Raw genomic sequence first — 27,558 nt, forward strand, 5'->3', positions numbered from 1 at the left:
CTAGTTTTCATTTAAAATTACGCCGTTTCCTGCAGTCGATAAATGGCTAAAAGCTTTAAAAAAAAAGGAATATTTTTAAATCATAATTTGAAACCTGCCAACTTAAATTAGAATCAAGTATGAAAATATGAAGCATAAATTTCAGTTAAAAGCATATATTTCAAGATATTTCAAGATAAACATAGTTTTCCTCTCAAAGGGAGGAAAGTGGAGGGGGGTTATTGTAAACACAAATATTATGAATCTAACGTTACGAATTAATAGAATTTTTTAAAACTGAAGCTAGAAGTATAAGGCTATGCCACTTTTAACCCTATTCCTGCTGGGGGGGGGGGTCAAGTTGACCCCCCCCTGTAGTTTTTTTACATAACTCAAAAAGTATTGGTCTGAGGCTGTTGAAATTTTCTGACTTTTCTTACATACCCACAGCCCTCCCTTTAGGCCTAAAACCGGACTTTAATACTAACTGCCTGAGTCCTCTGGCACACTGCCTGAATGACTGTTTTTTCCTGTAACAAACTAAATCTTTGTTTTGACCCACTTCCACTTGTCAGATTTTGATAAAATTTAGCTTGTTGGAAAGCCTTTGACATAAGAAAACGAATTGCACAAGTTTTGCGAAAAAAATTGCAAATTTTTTGCAAACAACCTGTCAAAGGAAATTTGCACATTTTTAGTTTTTCTTAATAAAAAATCAGGTTATTTAAAATTTTGCAAAAATTTTTGCATATTTGAAATGGCATGGTCAAGGGCTTTTCAAAAATATATAGTTTTTCATTTTGGACAAATTTTTTTTTGCAAACATTTTTACTATATAACTGGATTTTGCGATAAAAAATTCAATTTTTGCAAATTTGCAAATTTTTTTGGAGATTCTAAAAGTAGAGCACAAGAGCTTTCCAATGATGTATCATTTGTCATATTTGGACATCAAACATGGGATTTAGAGGGGGGGGGGGGCAAATTGACCCCCCCCCGCATATCCCGGTTTTCAAGTACCCCAGCAGAGATAGGGTTACATCTTCAAAATCGGCTTTGATCAATTTCTCAGTTTTGAAATAAATAAGGCATATTCCCCCCCCCCCCTCATCTTCAACAACTCTATTATTCTTTATTCTCGTACGTGCCCTTATCTGCCCGCCTGACTACGCCACCATACCAAACCTGACCGCTGAGGGTCAACCTCTACAACCCTGCCCTACTTAGTTCCTTACTCAAAATAAGTTGTACATCCTCTCATAGATACCTCTGTACAAGGTTGTAATGCAAGTAAAGTTATTTCAGAGGTGTACGCATCTTTTGTACTGCAGTGTACTGTCTCTGGGCGGTAATGTAAACACAAAACGGATGTCGAAGCCTGACATGGGATTCATCTTTCACGAAAAAATCAATGAAATATTCTGGTCATATAGGAGAATATTATGTGAATTATCAAAATTATTAAAATTATCAGAATTTAATGTTTTTAACCCCCTCGGATACTAAACGAACAATGATGCATTTATTATTGTTTTCAAATCCCGCCCAGAAAGTACTGGTTTCAATATGTACGCAGAGTGTACGCAACTGCAATTAACTTTCCTTGCATTGCAACCTTGCCTCTGTTGCAATGCCTCTGTTGCTTTGTTTAACTAACTATAAATTAAAAAATCTGGTCATTTTTTGTTTATACTGTTTTTTTTTGTGGTTTCTCTGGAAATCTTGCTTAAATAAAGAAACTTAATGTAGAAATTCGTAGAATAATCTTTTTGATCATATCACTAGTTGTCAAGGGTATCTTTATCTATCGGGCATAGCTATTGTCTTTGTATGAAGAATCGCTTAAAATAAGGCATACATTCCTTTTAATACCCCTGACCCATTTTGTGCAAACATATAGCTATATTTTAGTCATCGATGACTAACTTCATTAAGATGTTAATTATGGGGTAATTAAATCAACTATAACATTTAATTATAAAGTATAATGATTTCTCTAGACCTCAATATGCGTTTAATACAAACCATATTTTAAATGGATGCACTACACCATGAAGATATACAATTGGCGGCACAAGAATCTGTTTTTTATTTTTAAAACGATCCTTTTCAAAAGCGATGGTTTGAAAACGATCTTTTGGTTTTTCGGTTTTTCTACGTCGTTTACGTAACAATTGCAGGTCCGTAAAAGTTAAAATTATGAAATTGGATTTATTATTTAATTATAACATTTACTTCGGTCTTGCAGCATTTCCGTCCTTCAGTACTTCCGTCCTACAATACTTCGGACCTACTGCAACATCGGATCTACGACAGCTGTAGGTCGGATGTACATTCTATTTTGTAGATCCGACCTACACAGGAACTGCAGATCTTGTCAGTATATAGTTGATAGTTATTCCATAAGGATCTCGCTGTTCCCGTTGCACACAAGGAGTTGAGTATTCGCCACAAACTTTGATTTTTAAATACCTATATCTTTGGAACCAAATTTCGTAAACCTTTGATATTTCAAATTTACATTATTTGATCTAACAGAAATCATAGTTTGAAATGTAACAGGTCTACGACATTGTAATCCCGAGATATAGGGATTTGAAAATCAGAGTTGGTGGCAAAGACTCAATTCCTTTGTAGGTCAGATGCACATACTTTTGTAGATCGGATGCACACTTTTTGTTGGTCGGAATTGCACAGTTTTGTAGTTCGGATGAACACTTTTTGAAGGTCGGATGCACAACTTTTATAGTTCGGATGAACACATTTTGTAGGTCGGATGCACACTTTTTGTAGGTCGAATGTTAGATTTGTGAAGTCTGGGCCGAGCGCTGCAACTAGGACAGGCTAGGGGGGGGGGGCCGAGCCCTGCAGGCCACATTATCAAATTGACTAAGTGAGGTAAGGTAAGGTTAAGCCAATTTCTGGGCCGAGCGCTGCGACTAGAACAGGCTAGGGGGCCGAGCACTGCCAATCTATTGTATTTTACAATCTATTTGGTCGATACAAAAAAAATATTGACATAAATCAACAGTTTTTAGACTAAATAACAACATCAACTTCTTTATTGCTGGCTAAATAACGGTTTACTTGATGCCGTTGAGATTGTGAATCTAACATACATTTTGTTTTCTTTGGTAGCCCTCACTTACAGTCCCTTTAAGCTGAAAAAATTCTCAAGGTGTGATGAAGAGGGGGGGGGGAGGTGGAATTCATGGAATCTCCGTAAATATACCGAGGGTTGGAGAATAAAGGTGTAAGCTGTATAGTGTATATATAACTAGGTTTCCTTTACTCTTTCTCATTCCCTTCTATGATTTTGATACATATATTTTTGTTGTTAAATCACAATCTTTATTGGACCGTTCAAGATGATCCTGAAGCACAAATTGATACAATTGTTTTGCAATACTGTTTCTCGTTTGAATTTGTGTAATGAAGCTTCTAAACTTAAATAATTTCATATAATCCTTTTTTGACCATTTTTACAAGAGAAATGCTTCAAAATTGTTGAACAATTTATTAAATCAATGAAAAAGACAATTAAACACAACTCTTCAGGCAATTTGAGGTTTTTATTATTCTTTGCAAGGTTATAATGCACGGAAAGTTAATTGCAGTTGCGTACACTCCGCGTACATATTGAAACCAGTTCTCTCTAGGCGGAATTTGTAAACAAGAATAGAGGCATCAATGTTCGTTTAGTATCCGAGGAGGTTAAAAGCATTAAATTTTGATAATTTTGATAATTCACATAATAGTTTCCTATGACCCGAATATTTCATTGATTTTTTAAAGTGAAATATGGAATCCATGTCAGGAGGCTTCGACATCCATCTTGTGTTTACATTACCGCCCAGAGACAGTACACTGCAGTGCAAAAGATGCGTGCACCTCTGAAATATATTTCCTTGCATTAAACCTTGATACTTATAAGTATGGGTGACGTAAAAACCAAATCTAAAGCAAAAAACAAAGAAAATAAATTATTTGCTTAGAAACTTTCCATCTAACTATTTATCTATCTATCTATCTATCTATCTATTTATCTTTTAGAAATCATATATTTTAGCAAAAAAAATTACTTAATTGAAAGAAAAAATTTATTTTTGTTTTACAGAAAATGAAAAATCAACCTTGTAAAGAAAATAACAATTTATTAAATTTGGAAAATATAATAATATATAATAATTCTAGTATCTTATCAAGACTACCATTTTTATTAGTCTCTTGTTTTAGTATCTTATCAAGACTACCATGTTTACTAGTCTCTTGTTTTAGTATCTTATCAATACTACCATTTTTATTAGTCTCTTGTTTTAGTATCTTATCAAGACTACCATGTTTACTAGTCTCTTGTTTTAGTATCTTATCAATACTACCATTTTATTAGTCTCTTGTTTTAGTATCTTATCAAGACTACCATTTTTATTAGTCTCTTGTTTCAGTATCTTATCAAGACTACCATGTATATTAGTCTTTTTCTTATTCATCCTATCAAGACTATACCTTGTCTATTTGGGATGATCAAGTTTTATAAATATTTTGTTTTGGGATGCTCAAATTTTATAAATATTTGTTTTTGGGATGCTCAAATTTGATGAACTTTTGTTTAGGGATGATCAAATTTTTGTTTAGGGATGATCAAATTTTGCTTTCCTGCATTCTTTCTCTTATTTTTTCTCACTGTGGTTAATTCAGGTAATATCTAGACACAGTAATCCAATGTGTGCAATGTATATGCCTTATGCATACCTACAGTGTATGCAGTGGTAGGATATTATATCGATACAATGAAGACGACTTTCGACTAAATTTTTTTATTTATATCAAGCTGTTAAACAGCACAGAAGTTGTCAATTAAAAAAGCGTATCTTTGATTACTTTACTCGTAAACTTGTGTTTAAAAAAGTTTGTTAACAATAAAAAATTTAATAAAAAAATTTGTCTTTATTGTATTGAAATATCAAAATTTCGCCAATTACTCCTGATAATCTAAAGCAAATAAGGAGCCTGTTGTTGTTTAAAATGTCTACACACACAAGTTAGTAATGTAAAACCAAAGCTTGAACACAATATCTTTCAATCTTTTTAAATCTGAATGTTTTACGGTGTTAGTTATCTTTAAAAGAGAGACATTTTATTTTGTCTAAATCTTGTTTTTCTTTTAAAAATATATAATATTGATTTATTTTCAGCATATGAAGGGCTGCTACTGTACCCAAGGAACGGTTTATAACTTTTCAAAATGTTAATTTTGTTTAAAATTAACAGCTTTTTATTTGAATAAAAAACAAAGTTGAAAAGTTCATTTTATATGAGCCATTGCATTACAAATTCAAAATATAACATTATTATTATCATAACTATTTTGATTTATTATTTTTATTCTTTTTATGGTTTGTTTCATCAATTAATACCATAATTATTTTTTTAATTATCCTTATAAGCAATATAATTCTTAATTATTATTACTATTATTAAACTCACTCCTCCAAAAAAAAAGTTTTTGCCAAAACTCAAGTTTTCCAATTCCTTCATCTTTGCAACCATTTGGTGTAAACATTTGATATTTATAAAACCTAGACTATATGGTCTATGGTCTCTGACATTGAATTGCAAAGATAGCGAGTACAAAGTTAGAGTTTGTGGCAAAAAAAAAACATTTACTTTGGATTCATTTTTTGTTTAAAAAACCGGTTTAACAGGGTTGGAAGGGGGCCCTACGGATCCGTGTCATCCCTGATTATGTATCCTAGGTAATATCCCTGATTATGTATCTTAGGTAATATCTCTGATTATGTATCCTGGGTAATATCTCTGATTATGTATCCTAGGTAATATCCCTGATTATTTATCCTAGGTAATATCCCTGATTATGTATCCTAGGTAATATCCCTGATTATTTATCCTAGCCTTTTTGTTATCGATTAGTTCCAACCGCTAAAAAAGAAAGATTTCAGTTAATTTTAAAAGTAAGAACGGATCGTTCGGTTAGTTTTGTTTTCATTCAAAAACTATCGTTTCATTCCAAAACTATCATAAATTAGTTTCATTCCTTTCAATAACGATAGTTTTCTAAAACGATCGTTTTGATTTTAGATTTTTTTCTCCGTTAACAAAATGAAACGAACGTTTTTCACAAAGTCAAAACTGCCCTTTCCTATTTGCAGTAACTGAATTAAAATATGATTGCATCAAATACGTTTTCTCTCTGATTATAGAGTTGGTCGAAGCTTTGGGAGATTGCGAGATCGAAGTGAATATTATCAGAACTCCGATAATTCAAAAGGTATTTAAAATTTGTTTTTTAAATTCTCGTCTTGTTTGAAGAATCAATAGAATAAAGAGAAAAAAGCAATTAAAAATCTCAAATCACTGCTTTAGATCACGAAGTCCTAAAACCAGAAGCGGATATCCTGGAACCGGAAGTCCTTGGCCCGGAAGAGAAGCCCCCTGGCATGATTTATCCGATCTACCTGAAAAACAAGAAGACTCCAGAAACTACAAGCAAACCACAGCCTAGGTAAAAAAGTTCAGACTAATTTTGAATCATTTGGTACCCTAAGTTCTGAGCTTTGGCGTTTTATATCCATTAGAAAAAAATCAATATGCGTATCATTTTAAGCTAAAAGAAATAAAAAGTTTTTGGTTTAAGGGAATCATAGATATAATGAAACAGATAGTTCCACAAGGTGAGTATGGCCAGCCACAACAATTTCTAGTCCAAGCCACATTCTCCTCAGTTTCTCGTCCTAGCCACCTCGAAATCATTGTCCTTCAATTTTGATGTGTTTTATAAGTTTATAATTTTTTAAAAATCTAGTCATACAAAATGGGTAGACTTAAGTATTTCAATGATTACATCAAGTTGGAATCTTTAAAGCCATGAGATGTCAAACTTCATTGAGGTAAATCTCTTCTGCCTCCGTAATGGCTAACCTTTCCGATATAAAATATATAGCAAAATATTTGGCATTCCTCTGCCTATCTTTTTCCGGAAAAATTCTATGGTTTTCACTATAATTATGAAAAAAAGATTAAAGTTGCATTCTCACCAGGAATATCTGAAAATGCGCGTACAAAATTAAAACATTTGAAAAGATATTGAACTCGAAAACTTTAATTCAATTGAAACTATTTTTTCCGATTAACAAAAATTCAATATTTCATTTATGCCCTTACGTAGCCTGATTCTTAAAAAAAATAATTTCATCTTTGAGGATTAGACACTTAAAAAAAATTAAAGGAAGGACGAGGATTTCGAGGTCGCTCGGGCGAGAAAATGTGGAGAATGTGGTCCGGACTGGAAATTGTTGTGGCTGACCTTCCTCCCCTCGTTCCACACATGCAGCCTTCTGTAAAGTCTCTTTTTTATTGGCAACACTGCAGTACACATTGTTTATTTTAGAGTAATTCGTGGCAGATTTGACAAGATGTCTCAGCTGATTCCCTATCCTCGTGTTGGGAAGAGGGGGTCGCCATTTTCTTTTAAAGGTAGTTTACGCGCGTAGCATTTATATTAACACAATCATACGCGGGATTTTTTTAATGAGCGAATTGATCATAACTTTCTTTGGTTAAAACACTTCTCCAGATGAAGGGAGTGCGGTACCTGGTATACTCTTGGGATAAAAAAATCTTTTCAAAATACAAAAAAAACTCATACATTCTTTATTTATTATTGCAGAACCTACCGTTGCCATGTTGCCCTTTTTTATTAATGCGTTTTTGAATTTGAAACACCCTGTAGAATTTCCAAAGGAAAAGAGGAGACAATTCACAGATTTTCGTTTTAAATGTGATGATTCCACAGTTCTTTGTACACAAAGTTTAAAACATTTTTATTCTTTATTTTCTTTATTTTTCAAACCTTAGTAGCTTTTTCATTTGTGGAATTAAATTCGAATTTCTTTATTTCACGGTGGGAAATTTTCTTCAGTTTTTTTGTCAACATTATATCAATCCCTGCAGTACACTTTAACCCTATCCCGATTGGGCTATTTTTGTCTAATATATATTTGGTGAGGGGGGGGGGGGTGTTTTCCAACCCCCCCATGATTTTGCCATTAGAGTTGAGATAGGGGAGTGTATTACATGTTTCTAGTCCAAATTTTCAGGGCTTGCTCAGTAAAAAAATTTGACATCTAAATTTAATTGTTTGTTGTGTAAGGGAGGATTTTTAAAAAGTTCAAAAAGTATGTCGAAAAATTTTTAAAAAATAGTTATTTTTACTTTTAACAAATATTGACATATGATGCATGTTAATATATCCATTTTTCAAGACCTTTTTTAATATATCAGTCTAAGCCCTGCAATAGCTTAATTAATAAAAAAATTATTAACCATTTCTGATTTTTTAAACTCCGAGCCGCCATTTGACCATTCTCCACCCTACCCTATGCATAACAGAAAATATTTTTTTATCAAAATTTGTTAACAACTATGATTTTGAAAAAGTGAAGAAAATTTAGCGTTCTAATGTAAGCCGTTTTTAAATTATTCAGAAAAAACCAGAGGGAGGGGAAGAAAACACACCCCCCTAATCGTGATAGGGTTAATACATAAAAAAGTGAAAATCTAATTTGCATTTGTTTTTAATATTAATAAATTGTTTAAATATCAGAGTTTTCCAAACTTCTATTTAAGTCATTAATGAATTAAGAAATAGAAAGTTCGGGATCTTGATTTATAAATAATTTGGATTTAAGGAGTTTCCCTCTGGAGACTGAATCTTGCATTAAGTAATCAAATATGGTAGATTAATTATCAAATGTCGTTTTGAAGTTTGTAGTTATTTCCGAAAAGTGCTCTGAACATTTCTAGATAGGAATCAAGTTTTTGCAGCAAAATTTAAGATTTCTAATCCCTATATCTTTGCAACCAGGTGGTGTAAATCTTTGATATTACAGACTATGGATAACAGAAATCAGAATTCATTATTTGAAATATCAAAGGTCTACGCCATCGGGTTACACAAATATAGGGAATAAAAGTTATAGTTTGGGGGAAAACCTTTAGAAATTATGGAATGATAAAAAATAAAGAACGAACAAAGATGACATTCAGTCCAAACCTTTCTGTTTCTAACTGTAGAAAAAACCAAATACTTTTCATTTCGATTTAACTGTAAACCCAAGTGTCCCCAAGATGAATTAATTGTAAACCCAAGTGTCCCCAAGATGAATCAATTGTAAACCCAAGTGTCCCCAAGATGAATTAATTGTAAACCCAAGTGTCCTCAAGGTAAATTAGTTGTAAACCCAAGTGTCCCCAAGATGAATTAATTTTAAAACCAAGTGTCCTCAAGGTAAATTAATTGTAAACCCAAGTGTCACCAAGATGAATTAATTTTAAACCCAAGTGTCCCCGAGATGAATTAATTGTAATTCCAAGTGTCCCCGAGATGAATCAATTGTAAAGCCAAGTGTCCCCAAGATGAATCAATTGTAAACCCAAGTGTCCCCAAGGTAAATTAGTTGTAAACCCAAGTGTCTCCAAGATGAATCAATTGTAAACCCAAGTGTCCTCAAGGTAAATTAGTTGTAAACCCAAGTGTCCCCGAGATGAATCAGTTGTAAACCCAAGTGTCTCCAAGATGAATCAGTTGTAAACCCAAGTGTCCCCAAGATGAATTAATTGTAAACCCAAGTGTCCTCAAGGTAAATTAATTGTAAACCCAAGTGTCCTCAAGGTAAATTAATTGTAAACCCAAGTGTCCCCAAGATGAATCAGTTGTAAACCTAAGTGTCACCGAGAAAAATCATCATAGATACAGGGGAAAAAAGAAAAGCTGTCAATTAAAAAGCGTGCAAGAAATCAAAAATTAAATTTAAATGTCGTCTTCATTGTATTGATATAAACGTCAACCTCTGTAAAAAATATAAGAAGACCGATACAAGTGTCTTTATGTTTCGCCTTCTGTCCACAATATACTGCATTAATAATTCACTGTCAGATTCGTATCACAGCAAAATTCTCAAAATAGAAAAACATGGCTTATTAACCTTTTTTAGTCTAGTGCACAATATAACTTTAAGGGGCTGTTGACTAGAATTCAAGAGTTATATGCTTGATATCCTTAAAACATTCACCTGATACATAAATCCAGGGTGCATCATAATCTTGATACCTGACCTTTCTTTTTACCTGAGAAATGCATCGAAAGTGTATTTAAAGAGACCGTAATTGCAATTTCAAGTAACCCTCCATGCAAAGATGACTAATCCCTATTCAGATACGGTACACTGAGAAGCTTTGTTTAATCAAGTATGAATTATGATATCACTGTGTTTATTATTTTCAATTGTTGCTTGTATACAAAAGTGGATTGCGCATTTCTGTACTGAAGGGGGATTATCAGAAAAAAAACATTGTGAAATAGACATTGCTATATTTGCACCCCCAAAGTATGAGTTTTGATCGTCGAATTTGCGCTCAAACTCAGGATTTACAGATCTTTAAAAAGTTTTATATGTCTCAAATGAATCCAAAAGAAGTTTTCCCACAACACTCCATACTCAGTTCAACTACCTTATATAGCCGGTCACTCCCTTTAATAAAACTTTGTCCCACCCTATTCATGAATAGTTCTTACAGTCCCTTTAATAAAACTTTGTCCCACCCTATTCATGAATAGTTTTTACAGTCCCTTTAACACAACTTTGTCCCACCCTATTCATGAATAGTTTTTACAGTCCCTTTACCACAACTTTGTCCCACCCTATTCATGAATAGTTTTTACAGTCCCTTTAACACAACTTTGTCCCACCCTTTTCATGAATAGTTTTTAAAGTCCCTTTAATAAAACTTTGTCCCACCCTATTCATGAATAGTTTTTACAGTCCCTTTAACACAACTTTGTTTCACCCTATTTATGAATAGTTTTTACAGTCCCTTTAATAAAACTTTGTCCCACCCTATTCATGAATAGTTTTTACAGTACCTTTTACAAAAAAAACTTTGTCCCCTCCTATTCATGAATAGTTTTATCTAAAGACTTGTTAACGACCTAATTGGTTTAATAGAATGGCATGTTCGGAGTAATTTAAGGCATTAATTACACACTCAGGGTAAACAAGGGTTATAAGGATTAATTACATAGTTTACAGACTGTAATAGACCAATTTAGACATTATTTCTAGATTTTGGTAATTAGTTTACACGTAACTACCTTAGATGGGGGGGGGGGGGGGTTTTTTCAAAACCAATTGTGTAATTTTGCTAAATTACAAAATGAAAATTTAACAGAAATTTTTATCATGTTCGTTTTATCTGACTAACAGTGAGAAATATAGTGTCCTTATTAAATCTGGAAAAGTATGAAATTCTGGCAATTTCCTTCTTTGCATATGCAGAATTCATAAATCCGTAAGTAATCCACAATTAATTTTTTAGTCATGTGACAAAATATATACAACTAAAGGAAAGGAATTGAGTTTTCTAACAGAATTCATAGTTTGAAATATCTAAGGTCTACGACATTGGATTGTAAAGATATCGGGATTAGAAAATCAGAGTTTGTGGCAAAGACTCAATTCCTTTGTATTCGGTCGTATCTAAAATCATAAAATGTTTTAAAGGTAGATAATTTTCTAAAGATTAAAATGATTCACAAATTGTTGTACAACAAATTGTGAATTACAACAACTTTCATTTTGAAAATCTATAAATTTTTTTTTTTGAAAGGAAAACATTATTTTATTTAGGTCTCGTGCGTGTTTTTGTTTACTATAGATATCATTGTACAAAACTTTATATTTGAAAAACAAAAGTTATATTTTAGAATTGTATGCAAATATCATATTTTCATAGATACATCATTCGAAAGTCAAAAAGTTCTTAAATTACGAAAATTTTATTCCAATGATAAATTTTCTTTACTATACAGTATATATCACGCGTGAACATAAAAATAGAAGGATGGGAAGGGGGCACGTCTCGATGAGGGGCTTCCCGGCCCCTGTCCCCCCCCCTTTCAAGCCGTGACTGACAATGTTTGAGATTGTACTCCTCTACGTTAAATATAAAATGATTTTCAAACTAAAAAGTTTTCAGCAAATATTAACTTTTTTACTCTCCTTATGGAGCCTTTAGACAAAATTTTACTACAATAAAACCTAATGGCGGGGGGGGGGATTCCCCTATCTATGGGAGGGATTCCCTTATCTATTTTGATCTTTTTCAAATTAGTTAACCTTAAAAAACCACTTACAATTAATTTTTTGATTTTTACAAGGTATTTGAAAAAAATATATTTCTAAATCAATATAATTCTAAATCAACATATTTCTAAATTGACATATTTCTAAATTGACATATTTCTAAATTAACTTATTTCTAAATCAATATAATTCTAAATCAACATATTTCTAAATCAACATATTTCCAAATTAACATTTTTCTAAATCAACATATTTCTAAATCAACATATTTCTAAATCAATATATTTCTAAATCAACACATTTCTAAATCAATATATTTCTAAATCAATATAATTCTAAATCAACATATTTCTAAATCAACATATTTCTAAATTGACAAATTTCTAAATTACCATATTTCGAAATCAACATATTTCTAAATCAACATATTTCTAAATTGACATATAATTCTAAATCAACATATTTCGAAATCAACATATTTCTAAATCAATATATTTCTAAATCAACACATTTCTAAATCAATATATTTCAAAATCAACATATTTCAAAATCAACATATTTCTATATCAACATATTTCTAAATCAACATATTTCTAAATTAGCCTTTTTTAGATTCCAGAGGTTGGGGAATAGAGGAGCAATATTTGAATTAGGTTAGTTCAAAATCAGTTCAAAATCAGTTCAAATTATGATTTAATAAATTTGTTGAAAAGGAATGCAGATTTATAATTCCAAGTAACACCTTGATTTAGAGTTCCATCCACGATTACCGAAGGTACCCTAAACAATGAGAAAGCTATCGCTTTCAAACCGTGCATAATTCTTCAAATTCTCTTCTTTATCTGTTCTGCATAAATGTGCAAGTGACGTGTACACAGAACCTCCAATCTGATCAGTTATTAGATAGAAAAACAAGAATATCTTGAAATGTTTGCTCCAAACTAAGTTTAAAAGGTATTATTGTGAATCGGTATTCAACTCTACTGCAAAGGGTCATATTCACTTCAAACTGCGCCAACAGTCCTATTAAAATATGTTTTAAAATAATCAATAAATATGAAAAAAATGAAAATTTTAAATAATTAATATTGAAATTTGAAACAATTTATTTTAGGGAGTCTAGCAACGAAGTCTTGAAAGTTGAAGAGAACTTCTTTAAATCATTAAAATCTTTTGAACAGAAATCTACCAAACATGGTTCAACGAAATAAAACAGTTTAAGAAATGGAACAAAAACTTTTAATATTTTTAGTTTTTCAAGGCATTGCATGCCGAACAAAGAAAACTGAGTTCTACAACAAACTTAAAATTTTCAAACCTTTGAAACCTGATGGTTTCAATCTTAGAGTTTGATTAGTATCTAACAGAATATTTAGTTAGAAATATCAAAGGTCTACGCGACATCTAGTTGCAAAGATAATGGGATTAGAAAATTTAAGTTTGAAGCATAAATTAACATAAAATAATTGAAGATTTAAGATCACCTATCAAAACATTTAAAAACATTGATATGAAATCTGTTATGGATTTCATATCTTGCATAAAAGAGGTTGGACAAGTTGATAAAATTCCTGAGTTGTCCTGAAGTAGTAAAATCAGGAAAAGCACAATGTATCTACCAAACTAAAGCAAATTCAAAAGTTTAAATGGCTAAAATTCTAATCTTAGTTTATAAAATAGTCAAGAATCAAAACCGTAATCACATTGCAAATAAATGTAAATATTAAGATGATAATTTAGAAAATTTAAAAAACTTTTTTTTCTTCTTTTTTCTGTGAACTAACTGTTCTTTGTTATTTTACCCATGAGGCTAGGAATTATAAAAGCACAGAACGATTAGTTCACAATTAATTAACAATTTTGTAAAAAATGTAGAACTGAAATGAAGTATTAAGTATCAAATTGTGTGCATATAGCAGCCTGGTTAAACAATTGTAGTAATAAAGGAAAAATAATGATGATAATATATAATGTAAACTATTTGAATAAAATATATATATATTCAGGCACGTTTATTTTTCATTACAAATCCAACTGTTAATACTAAAATAGACACCAAGAGGAGGTCATTACTAGTTCGACTTTGTGACCTCGTAGCTCCTCTAATAAGGGATTTTATTCAAATTTCTGTAATGTTTGATTATACACAAATGTTTTCCGTAGATTTTCGGAATATTTTTTGAAAAGACGACATTTGAAGATTTTAACAAAATCAGCAAACAAATTTCTTAAGATTTAAAATAATGATGATAAAGAAATGATTAATTTTACCGTTGAGTTTTTCACAAATTGTGATTAAGAAATGATTTCCTAGACAACGAATTTGTTACAATTTTTGTCCGGGTTATTGAATAATTGTATAAAAGCATTTCTTGTGCAGACAACACCTTGTAATGAAATTCTACAAACTTGCACTTATTAAACACAGTAAAAATATAATACCTAGCTCTTCAAACCTATCTGTGTGCATTAGTGTAACTGTAGCCAACTTTTCCGTTTACATATTAGGAACCTAAATCACTGTAGTTGTTCAGTAATAGGATTTAAGTTTGAGCATTGATTGCATTAAGTGATCTAGTGAGATTATTCGCCCAGATTGTAGTAAATGTAAACTTGACTTTTAGGTTGAGAATCAGGATATATAATCAGGACATAACATAGATAGGACAATTCATAAATTTGACATCTCATAGACAGAACATTTCTAAAGACAGGACATTTCTAAAGACGGGACATTTCTATAGACAGGACATTTCTAAAGACAGGACATTTCTATAGACAGGACATATCATAAACGGGGGATTTAATATACAGGACATTGTATAGTCAGGACATTTCCTAAACAGGACATTTTTAAAGACAGTACATTTCTATAGACAGGACATTTCTATAGACAGGACATTTCTATAGACAGGACATTTCTATAGACAGGACTTTTCTAAAGACAGGATATTTCTATCGACTGGACATATCATAAACGGGGATTTTATAGACAGGACATTTCCTAGACCGGACATTTCTAAAGAAAGGACATTTCTAAAGAAAGGACATTTGTAAAGACAGGACATATCAGACACAAGATATTTCATACACAGGACATTTCTGAAGACAGGAGATATAATATACAGAGTATTTTATGGACAGGACATTTTACAGACAGGACATATCATAGACAGAACATTATATAGAAAGGACATTTTATAACCAGGATATTTCATACACAGGACATTTTAAGGACAGACTAAGTTTGTCACGGATTATTTTTTCAAAATACATAATATTTTTCGATATTCACGTACACTGTTTTTCTTGTTGATATCTTAGTAGGTCAAGCACCTAACACACACTGCGTAACACTATTTACGTTCTCTTTTGTTTTTATAAATCTAAGATTCATGATTTTTTAAATGAAAAATGCTACTTTTTTATGAAAATTCTTATCTGTCTATGAAATATTGTCTATGAAACTTCTTATCTATGAAATGTTCCATTTATGAAATGTTCTATGAAATGTCCTATTTATTAAATGTCCCATTTCTAAAATATCCCAATAATGAAATGTCCCATTTATACAATGTTCCATTTATGAAATATCCCATTTATGCAATGTCCGGTTAATGCACTGTCCCGTTTATGAAATATCCCATTTATACAATATCCCAATTATGCAATGTCCCATTTATTCAATGTCCCATTTCTAAAATATCCCAATAATGAAATGTCCCATTTATACAATGTTCCATTTATGAAATATCCCATTTATGCAATGTCCGGTTTATGCATTGTCCCATTTATGAAATATCCCATTTATACAATATCCCATTTACGCAATGTCCCATTTCAGAAATATCACATTTGTGCTATGTCTTATTTATGCAATGTCCTATTTCTGAAATATCCAATCTATGCAATGTCCCATTTATGAAATATCCCATCTCTGCAATGTCCCATTTATGCCATGTACCATTTATGAAATATCTTTTTTATGAAATCTCCCAACTATTCAATATGTCCCATTTATGAAATGTCCCAACTATTCAATATGTCCCATTTATGAAATGTCCCAACCATTCAATATGTCCCATTTATGAAATGTCCCAACTATTCAATATGTCCCATTTATGAAATGTCCCATCTACACATGATCCCATCTATGATATTTTATCTGTAGAATGTCTCAACACCGGCATAACGTCGGCGTAGTTAAGTCAATGAAAAAATTGGTTGTCAGCAGTTAGTAATATTTATTTTAACAACAATTACAAGTTTACAGAAGTAACTAGTTAACCCAGCCTCTGTTTAAGTAGCTGCTTCTGTTCATAATATTTGAAACCTCGCAAAACAATTCTGAGAAAATCCACGAAATTTGATGTATTGCAATGGTGACACAGTGACAGGCATGATCTATCTCTGAATTTACAATTTTATACAATCAGTGTTTTTCAATCAAAATCACATTAATATGGATTTCTTAACATTTTTAAATAAAATTTTTCACATATATTTATACTAAACAAATTAAACATTTAATTTTCCTGATATAATAATGATGATCCTTGATTATATTCCTAAAATAAAAATTATAATGATTATTTTTTCGGAAAAATATTTTTTTTTTCAATTTTCCGAAAGGACCGTCAACAAAGGAAGATAATATAAAGAATAAATTGGAGAAAATTAAAACGACAAGAATGATTAAAATAATTTTTTTTTGATTGATGTGAACCCAATAATTTTAAATTTAAATTTTAAGATAAAATATGCGCGTAATTTAAAGAGATCCAACGTGCACAGAGCTTCAAATCATCAAATGTACCGTTTTGAACCTTTGACTGATCAGCGAAAGGAGATAAACTCAGTTTGTAAATCTCTCAAATGGTGAATAAATTGCAGTACAACTATGCTAGTAAACTCAACTCAGCTGACGTTGCATATATGTATTTCTTGAAAATCCCGAATATTCTATGCAGTGCACAAAATGACCGATTGTACAGTTACAAGAAAAGAGGTAAAGATGTGATATATGTATACTATAGCTCCTATTAAAGTCTCAGGAAGAGGTATCTGATATATCGCAATGCATGCTCGTTAAAGGAAACATCCTATCGTTTAATTTATCTCAAGGGGTATCCTTTCCAGAGAAGTTAAATCTTATATAGATCTATCCTTAACTCTTTTGTTGTTATTGTTATTGTACAATCTGTCAATGTTTGCAGTGTTACCAACACAGTTTTAAAGGATTCCTTGATAAGTTAAAGGCTTAAATGGTACTGCAGTGTTACCAACACAGTGTTAAAGGATTCCTTAATTAGTTAAAGGCTTAAATGGTACTGCAGTGTTACCAACACAGTTTTAAAGGATTCCTTGATAAGTTAAAGGCTTAAATGGTACTGCAGTGTTACCAACACAGTATTAAAGGATTCCTTGATTAGTTAAAGGCTTAAATGGTACTGTCGTAAATCGGAAACTCAAATGGAGGAGGAGCAATAAAAATTAAGCCTACAGTACCAGAGCTGGGAACCTTAGAATGGATATCCTTTAATTCCAATTACTTAATCTGAATATCCACTGTGGAAACTTTTAATTTCAGTCCTTATTCTTCTCTTTTTCTATCTCTTTTGATATCCAACATTGTTTTCTCCAATGAGAGTGCAGGAATATACTTCTTAAATTGTATTGACCAATGACAGCCTTGAAAATGAATTCTATCCCATGAGAGAAATCCGCAATTTCTAACAAATAAAGAATATGTTGTCGGCCATTTTGTAAATTAATCGGTGAAGAAAAATATTTAATAATACGTTTGAGATTCTTTTTTAACCAATCTTAATTAATGTATTACTATATAAATGGATGAGAAATTATGTGATGGTCCTTTCAATCAAGAAAACGAACAAATCTGGCTTTCTTAGAATCAAATTTGTTGATCTATATATTTAATCTCAAGACTAACATAATCTCGAGATTATATTAGTCTCGAGATTAGCAAAAAGAGAGGATTAAGCATTGATCTCGATATCCACCATTCTAAAGTTCCCAGCTCAGGGCAGATTCTTTGAACTGAATCTTATCTGGGTGTTACAATTTTCGACATTTTTAATAAAATATACGCGTATCAACGGTGGGCGAAGCACTCTGAATTTAATAGTTGACCTGTAATGATTCTTTAACATCTCTTGATCCAATAAGTTTTTGATTAATGTTTGAAGCCTAGCATTACTCCTGAATATTACTAAGATTAATATGTTTTACGAGAAACTTTTTTGTTTATTAGATTAAGCTTACTCTTGGATGTTAAAGGAACTGTAAGCGTAATTTCAAGATGGAATTGCCTGGTTTACAAAGGTGCCTTTAAAAACTGAACAAATAATTATGAAACAATAAAAAAAATAACAATGTCTCAGTTTCTTTTTGTTGTTTATTTTCATTTGCGGGTTCTCTACGAAAGTGACTTGCGCATGCCATACTTATAAAAAGAGTTGGTGAAAATATCCGAATTACACACTTTTCGAGTCAGAAAACAACGTTATCTTCAACACAATGGTTTCAAGGGGACCGTTGAAATTAGGGCAGTGTCATCTTTTGAGTACATGAAAACTTTTTTACTTCACAATCAAATCAAACAAAAATCAGGCATTTATGAATATTGTGTGAAAGCCCGGTTTTAGGCCTAAGAAATAGGCCATCACTAGTATTTAGAAAGAAAAAAATGTTCACTTCTCTGAACTTAAAGTACAGAAAGGAACCGAGTCTTTGACACAAACTAATCCCTTTATCTGGCAACCAAATGTCGCACTTTCTAAATAATTTAAACTATGAATTCTGTTAGATCAAATAATTTAACTTTATAATATCAAAGGTTTACACCACCAGGTTGCAAAGATCGAGGGACAATAAACTTTAAGTTTGCGGAAAAGACCCAGTTCCTTTGTCATAGAAAACCTCTCAGTACGGACAAAAATGTGGATAAAAAGTTTAAGTTTTGAACAAAAAGTTGAAAAATAAACATTGCTTGGGAAAAATGGAAACAAAGAGCTTAAAAGTTTTTACAGGTTTCTAAAGTTTAGAGAATTTACTTTTTCTACGAACAATTTAATTTTGCCGATATTTTAAAAACAACGCAAAAAGATTGAGATTGGTTGAATTCTGCATTTGAGTAAAGTTATGCTGAACAATGAACAAATTAGTTATTGTAATCCAAAACCCAGAAAACGGAATTAGAGTCGAAAACGATTTTTACTTTGTGAAATAGTAAATTGTAGAGATATAAGATCAAAAAAAAGTCTGGGACATTTTTTCTACCTTTGTGTCATTCCCGTAGGATATGAAGTCTTCGGCGTTCTTGCTGAAATCTCAATTGATTCACAACAAATTCAAAAAATGAATAAAAATCTTTTTATTAATAATAAAACATTATATAATTTGTTTTTTTAAGTGAAGTTGTTTTCTTTTGTTTCAGTCTCTTGTTGAATTTACGCAAACAAAACAAAAAAATTAATTTTGAATTTGATGAATTTAAAGGGTATTATTATTAAAAGTAGGATTTAAAATAATTGGATACTTCATATAAAATCCCATATTCTCGGATTTAAAATCAGATTTATATAAAAAATTGATGCTTGCAATAATTAAAGTTTTAACCCCCCCCCCCCCTCCCCACCTCCCGTCATCCATGTCGATTATGTAATACATTGTCTTTGTTTTTGAAAGGAAGCTCATCGAAATAAATATCTAAAAGTTAAAAATTTGTAATCTATATTTTAAGACAAAAATGTCTCATGCAGTCTTTTAAGGAATAGACATTTGGATTATATATTTCAAAATAATTGGACCCCGTTAAAGAAACTTTATAATCAGCAAATTTTCCAATCAATTATTCCTTTCGGCGGCCACAGGTAGGACTGACCGGCTCTGACGGAACAGATTTTCCAGGTTGTCACTTCTCATTTGCCGGAACAGATTTCCTGTATCCAGGGGTTATAAAGAAGGAGGGGGAGGGGGGGACAGTAACAAATTATTGGTCTACTGTAAGAATGAAAAGCTTGTTTTGAACTGCTAAACGAAAGGATAAATGTAAATTTTAACGAAAAAAAATTGCCCTAGATATTTTGTCAGTATACACCCTTTCCTGTATCCACCGTACTTCTACTTTGACGGAAAAAGTTCTCCTGTGGTTAGAGATAAGCATCGTTTTTTGAACAAACGAAATTTTTCAGAACAAACGTAAGTTTTCGTGAAAAAGCTGTCGTTTAAATAAAAAACGAACTTTGGAAGAACGAAATGAAAAATTATCGATTTTAGATTTTAGAAACAAACATTTAAAAAAAACTGTAGTGTTTTTGAACAAATTTTGGAAAGCAACTATGGTTTTTTTTAATACTGCGACCTATTTTATTGAACAAACGATTCTACTGAAAGACGATTTTACTGAAAAATCGTTCAGTGATAAAAGAACGAAATAGATAGAACGATAATTTTAATAACAAACGAAATCATTTTTTAACTAGTGAAAAATCAAACGAAATGAGTTGTTCACGAACAATTAACGAACGTAATAAAAGTCGAATATACCCATCTCTACCTGAGGGGATCTTCCCAGCCGCATCATTCCGTTTAATGATCTACTCTGACGGAATAAATTGTCGGCTCTGCTTTGTCGGAAAACATTTTCGTTTGCGGAACGGCTTTGACGGAACATGTTGCCTGATCGGCTTTGCCGGAATATATTGTTGGAACGGCTTTGACGGGAAAAATTATCTTGGTCGGAGTCTTGTTCCCTAAAAATAAGGATTATATTAATTCAAAACCAAACGAAATTTACTCTTTTGTTCTTGAAAATCTTGTTTGAAATGGCAACAAATCAGAACTTTTGTAATTGAAGAGGTATTGAAAAGAACAAAAAACTGAAATTAAATTAAAATTAAATTAAAACTGAATGAGCTATAAGGTTACAAAAGCGTACTAGTAATTTGACCAATTTAATTGCAGTTTGATTTGCATGGTGCCTGGTTTCGAAATAATATAATTTTTATTTGAAAAATCTTTTAAATCATTAATTTTTGCGGTCTCTATTGACATATAATCAATCCAAAAAAGGGAACAATAAAAATATGGATTAGTATTCTTTTTAGAGATACTATGTTTTAGGGCATTTCGCGCTCCTCTTCATTTTTTTGCGTATTTTATAAGAATTTGACAATTGAGGTACTGCACAAAATTTGGACCCTGATCGGTTCATCTGTTTATAAAGTTTATTGGATACAAAGACACGTGGACTTATCGGTTCTGTCAATATTACTGAAAGCTGTGACTTTCGATCACAATTTGACCCATTAAACACAATTTTTTTTACCCTTTTTTAAAAATACTTTTTTTGTTGGCATATACATTTTGAATGAAAAAGTATAGAATTGATACATCCTTAAGTTAAGATTGTGAATTATAGACCAAAGCACGTTTTATTTCAAATAGAAGAAACCAAACTCTGGTTAGGCCGGGGTAAAGGGACAAAAAAACAGACAGACAATCAATATATATATATAGATTTATAATTCAATATTTTACCTCGAGTTTCTAATCGCCTTTATATAATCATCATCCTTTAGTAATTTATTGAGAAGTACCTCTAACTCCCTTCAAAACATTTAAACTTTATATAACCATCATCCTTTAGTAATTTATTGAGAAGTTTTTAGCAAAATTTCGCTTCAATTTGTTTCGTGATAAGATGCGAAAATTTCGCGAAAAAATGCGAACAAATCGCGAAAAAATAATACAAAAATTTCGCAACAAAAATAATGCGAAAATTTCGTTAATAAATAATGGAAAAATTTCGCGAAAAAAATGCTGCGAAATTTCGCGAAAAAATAATGCAAATATTAAAAATTGAAACAGAAACTAAAATTGATAGCGAGTGAAATATTTTCGCGAAATTTTCGCATTTCGAATTTTAGCGAAAACAAATTTCTCAAAATATTTTTTCGCGAAATTTTGCATCGTTTTTGCTTCATTTATTTTCGATTAAAAATGCGAAATTTCGTGAAAAAAATTGCAAAATGCGACCGAAAATTTTGCATTTTTTCGCGAAACTTTTCGTTCCCTATAGAAACCCTTATTGTAAACGACAAAAATTATTATAAAAAAAAGTAGGATAATAAAAAATAGATATTGGCCAAAAAATATGAATGAAAATAAACAAATCATAAAAACAAAAAAAAACTTTTAAAAAAATAATTTTTTGAGATAAATACCTGTCAAAGTTCATAAAAGAGAAGTCTCCTAGAACAAAAAAGAATGTGAATTTTCTAGAGAATGTTCCACACGTCAAAATTAAACCAAGATTTATGCAAGGAAGTAAATGTAAGGAAAGTTATTTCAGAAGTGTACACATCTTTTGTGCTGCAGTGTACTGTCTCTGAGGTCGAAATTTATCGTTGAACAAAACTACCGAGTTTCCTTTTTGGGGTCTTTACTTTTGTGTAGATTTTGATTTAAGAGATTCGAAAAAAATGCATAATATAAAAAAACTGAAGAAATAATGTCATTACAAAAATATTGATAATCACAAAAGTGCCTAACCCCATTCGTGAAACCCGGGGTTTAAAACTGGTTTTACTAACGATACTCTGTCTTAAGTTTTGGGCTCTGGGCGGTAATGTAAACAAACACAAGACGGATATCAAAGCCCGATATGGGATCCATCTTTCACATAAAAAAAATCAATGAAATATTCTGGTCATAGGAAACTATTATGTGAATTATCAAAAATATCAAAATTTAATGCTTTTAACTTCCTCGGGATACAAAACGAACACTGATGCATCTATTCTTGTTCACAAATTCCGCCCAAAGAGAACTGGTTTCAATATGTACGCAAAGTATACACGACCGCAATTAACTTTCCTTGCATTACACCCTTGGATTTATGGAAATTGAGTGACAACAGTGGTTTTCAGATTTCCATAGTGAAAAAAAACTTTCAAAGGAATTGAGTCTTTGTCACTAACTCAAATTTTTAAATTTCTATATCTTTCCAACCTGATGCTGGAAGCCTTTGATTTATAGTAAACTTCGACTAGTTTATTTAACAGACGACATTGGGTTGCAAAAAATTAGAAAATCAGAGTTTGCAGCATGAAGAATCTATTTTTTAAAAAGAAAAAAGTAAATGTTTTGCAAGCTATCCTAAATGTGCTTAATCGCATTTATATCTATCGCAAATTCGATTTAGAAAATTAATCAATTTAGGTTATAATGCATAGCATGTCTGCCAATTCTGAAGATACAAGCATACCACATTTTATAAATCCCAATCTAAATATTTATCATAAGTAAAATTCTTTTAATGAATAAGGACCTTGGCATTTACAAAAGAAGGCTATCGCTCTGATCAAAGACAAACTATATATTTGTTACTTTTGCATCTTTTAAAAATATTTTTCTTCCTACCTGACAAAATAGCATTATGGATGTCGGCTTCGTTGTAGGTTGTCTCAGGTTCGTGAACCTCGATACCAGAGCCTAAATAACATTGATTTTATAAAAGATATTACAAAATAGATAAATAAATAGTTTGTTAACTTTAGTTCAGTTGCACCACCCCCCCCGTGCTGCATAAAGTAAAAAAGGCGGGGCACTGCTCCCCTTGCTCCCCCCATGAATATGCCTCAGCAGTATACAATACAGTCGTCCTGGAATATATTAATACTATAAATTCAAGGGGCTTCGCGCCCTTCTTTCTAGGCTTTTAGGGCGCTTCGCGCCCATCTTCTAAATCAATTGTGAACATGTTCTCTTTGTGCACATCGTAAAACAAAACAAAAACAATTCGCGGATTTTTACAAAAAATTTCGTGGATTTTCAAAATTTTCAAAAATTTAATGAAGATCGAATTTTGATGGAGACAAATATTTAAAATTTCAATCATTCATAAACCTTCCCTGGGGTCCCTAGATGTCCCACAAAAATTTGGGCCCGATCGGTTCAGCCGTTTTGACGATTATTGGATACAAACAGACAGACAGACAAACAGACAGACAAGCCAAATTTATACATAGATAAAATGGCGACGACTTTCTATTTAAATATTTGATTTCTACACCAAGCTTTTAAACAACATAGACACACAAAAATATGGACATGGACAATGGAGAGCTTCTCGTTGTGTACTTGTAAAAGTGTGTGAAAATGGCGTGTTAGAAATCAAAACTGAAATAGAAAAGTCGTTTTTATTGTATTGATAAAACGCCGACTACTGTACCTCGTTTTCCCATCATTCTAAGCTGTTCCTGTTGTTTCAGAAGAGTCAAGCAAACACTAAACCCAATAGATCGAACCCCCTCTCCACATAGCTCTCTATATAGATAAATCACAGTTAGTTAGATAGACCACCCCGGACTAACCAGAGTGAGACGCGTTCGGTTTCTTCTATTTGAAGTTTTGGTCTATAATTAAACAATCTTTAAACTAACGGATTTGTTACTGTTAGTCTTATACTTTTGATTCAAAAAGTGTATGCCGGCAAAAAAGTATAAAAGAAGAAAGGCTAAAAAGCTATGTTTAATAGGTCAAATTGTGATTGAAAGATTCTGGAATATTGACAGAACCGTTAAATCCACGTGAGACAGTAGAGGAAGGACAAACATACTGGTACAGTTTTGTGACCTCGTCGCTTCACAACTCATGAGTTTAAGTTAGAGAACAGAAAATCTATCTGGTAAGATAAAATTTTAGTCTAAAATCATTTTTTTTCTCATTAGCTTTTTTCATAAAAGAAGTTTTGGTGTATTGACAATTTATCAAAATATTTCTTAATTTGCTAGAAGCGAGAAAATTAGAACAAACATTTTTCAATATTAAACGCTAAGTAATTCTTAAAGGGATTGTTAGCGTAATTTCACAGTGACCCTCCTAACAATTACGGCAATGCCCTAGAAACAAACGCCCTTCAAAATTTAAACTGATCAATAATGTGGAAATACTGTCGGTTTTCCAGGTTTAAAAGTGTAATTCTGATTTTTCTTATATGTTTTCCTGTAGTAGAAATGCGCATTTCACTCTAGTTAAAAAACTACGATAGAAATCAACAATTTTGAAAATTATAAATAATCTTATTCAAACTTGAGCAGATAAAACTTTGCATGGATGAAGGGTTAACTAGAATTAAAATTTAATAAAAATTATCTTTTCTACAGGTAAACCTTATACATTATTCTTAAAATCTTTTATATGATAAGTGATAGACGTACAAATAGATAGAAAATAGAATAGATAGATATTGCAAAAAATCATTACCTCAATATTTTAAATCTATCCCGCTTCTCGAACTGGTCCTACAAAGTTTAAAAAGAGAATTTTTTATAAAACAGCATCTTTTTAATTTTAATAATCTTTTATTTAAAAAACCACCAAATTTAAGTCAAGAGAAAACAGTCAAGAGAAAAGGAAAAAAGATGATTTGTTATCATAAAATGATGCAGCTTTTTGCATTATAAAGAGAAATTTTAAAAACAGGAGTATAAACCATGATCGAATATGAAACTGTTTATGAAAATATATTTAAAAACAGCAGTATAAACCATGATCGAATATATGAATGTGTTCATGAAAAAGTATTTAAAAACAGCAGTATAAACCATGATCGAATATGAAACTGTTCATGAAAATATATTTAAAAACAGCAGTATAAACCATGATCGAATATATGAAACTGTTCATGAAAAAGTATTTAAAAACAGCAGTATAAACCATGATCGAATATGAAACTTTTCATGAAAATGTATTTAAAAACAGGTGTATAAACCATGATCGAATATAAACTGTTCATGAAAATGTATTTAAAAAACTGCTCACCCTATTACAGTATGCAGTTGCTAAGATGAAGAAAAATAACAGGTTTTCCTAGAAGTAAATTATTGAAATTAGTCTTAACACTCTTAATTATCTAGATCAGAAGAACGACTAGATAATGAGAATACACTTTAAATTTCGCTTCGTCTAAAAAAAATAAGCTATAAACATTTTTTATCATCAATCATTTAACAAATTTAGCAGTAAATTGAAACTTTCAAACATGTTGCTTTATATGTGTAAAACAATAGAAAACGTTATTTAAAATGTGGCAAATACATAATTAAGTCAAAGTTAAATAAACTTACTTTAAGAAAATATACATTGAAATATTTAAAATAGATATGGTCATTTAATTCATTTGCGCTTAAAATTTTCCAAAAATTGTTTAACGCATATCTTAAATTGTTAATTGTATGACCAATACACAATTTCATCCACAGATTGTTTGCAATTTTTATTATCTATAATTTGCAAAAATTTAAAAAAGGAATTGAGTCTTTTCCACAAACAGGATGCAAAGAAATATGATTTTGAAAATTTTAGTTTGTAGCAAAGAGTTAATTTTTACTAATCCTACAACACTTTTTATGTTACATTGTTAGAATGCCAAGACTATTTTACAAATGTTTCATGGTGAAACAAATATCATTAGCGGAAACTATATTCCTAATTTCTTAAATATAAATTACAATGCTATGTATTTTCATTATCTTGCGTATAAGTATCTTTTGACCATTGATTAATAACAATATAGATAGAACACTATAAGATGTCTTTTGTTCACAATAACCCTGAGGCCGAAGCCTCATGCCGCGTGGAATTACACGAAATTGAGCGTGCATGCTCGTAACTACTTTGTGCTTCTGCCTCTGGGTTATTGTGAACGAAAAACCTCTAAATCTTGAAAAGACGACGTCTAGTGTTCTAACTGGACTGTTATTAATATATGATTTGAACTGTGGATTAGCAGTGAGACCATTTAAACTAGAATAAGAAGACACAAATTCAGCAATCGTATTTGATATTGGATGTACTACAGTGATAACCAGAAAACTCTGGAATAGAAAGACGACTTTTAAACTCAAATTATAACTTTAGATAGTCCAATAAGCCCGGGAAACAGAAATTGTTCAGTGTAAACAGACCCATTTCACTTGATTTGTGATTTAATAGGTGTCCAGTAGAACTATTTTCTTTATTACAACATCAAATACACTTCTTTATTGCTATAAAGCCGTCTTACTATTTCGGAGTGTTCAGGTCATGACTGTATATAAAATGCACATTTACTGTCTTTTCATTGAACTATTCAAAATCATATGTTTTGTCTAACAGTCGTTTTAGGCCTCACTGTACAGAGAATCTTTTTACCTTGATGAACATACTTTGATTGACATAATACTCATGTTCCAGTCTTCTTTTATACGAAATACCTCCCCCCCCCTCCTTTTCCCCTCCCTTTTTTCTTTGACACCCCCCCCCCTTCGTTCCCCCTTAGTATTCCATATTCAGACCCATGCAAGGGAATATAGTAATCTAATTTTCATATATTATTTTTTGGCAAGAA

At 31.3% G+C, this 27,558-nt stretch overlaps 2 protein-coding genes across 4 annotated transcripts; one reads left to right on the top strand and one right to left on the bottom strand.

Annotated features, from left to right (window-relative positions):
* The first annotated feature begins 4,612 nt into the window (after positions 1-4,612).
* On the top strand, positions 4,613-14,149 carry LOC111703500 (uncharacterized). 2 transcript variants are annotated; one of them, XM_023475451.1, is made up of 8 exons: positions 4,613-4,677; positions 5,175-5,202; positions 5,685-5,735; positions 6,201-6,268; positions 6,364-6,502; positions 7,388-7,473; positions 12,753-12,793; positions 13,255-14,149. In XM_023475451.1, exons 1-7 carry the CDS (start codon positions 4,617-4,619, stop codon positions 12,791-12,793), a joined length of 474 nt encoding a protein of 157 aa, XP_023331219.1. In that variant the 5' UTR covers positions 4,613-4,616; the 3' UTR covers positions 13,255-14,149. The 2 variants fall into 2 exon arrangements, with proteins under 2 accessions (XP_023331219.1, XP_023331220.1); XM_023475452.1 differs by lacking the exons at positions 4,613-4,677; positions 5,175-5,202; positions 5,685-5,735 and adding an exon at positions 5,851-5,865.
* A 2,215-nt stretch (positions 14,150-16,364) lies between these two features.
* On the bottom strand, positions 16,365-27,398 carry LOC111703514 (uncharacterized). 2 transcript variants are annotated; one of them, XM_023475471.1, is made up of 13 exons: positions 27,363-27,398; positions 25,992-26,039; positions 25,434-25,471; positions 24,400-24,494; positions 23,589-23,660; positions 22,391-22,418; positions 21,705-21,773; positions 20,722-20,917; positions 20,269-20,308; positions 20,020-20,104; positions 19,443-19,481; positions 18,294-18,362; positions 16,365-16,708 (listed from the first exon to the last, which is right to left on the bottom strand). In XM_023475471.1, the coding sequence occupies exons 1-13, from the start codon at positions 27,372-27,374 to the stop codon at positions 16,645-16,647; spliced, it is 855 nt and encodes a 284-aa protein (XP_023331239.1). In that variant the 5' UTR covers positions 27,375-27,398; the 3' UTR covers positions 16,365-16,644. The 2 variants fall into 2 exon arrangements, with proteins under 2 accessions (XP_023331239.1, XP_023331240.1); XM_023475472.1 differs by lacking the exon at positions 16,365-16,708 and having other exon boundaries at positions 18,293-18,362; positions 19,443-19,485.
* Between the last annotated feature and the right edge of the window lie 160 nt (positions 27,399-27,558).

This window comes from Eurytemora carolleeae, unplaced genomic scaffold, assembly GCF_000591075.1.
Source record: "Eurytemora carolleeae unplaced genomic scaffold, Eaff_2.0 scaffold560, whole genome shotgun sequence".
Classification (NCBI taxonomy): Eukaryota; Metazoa; Arthropoda; class Copepoda; order Calanoida; family Temoridae; genus Eurytemora; species Eurytemora carolleeae.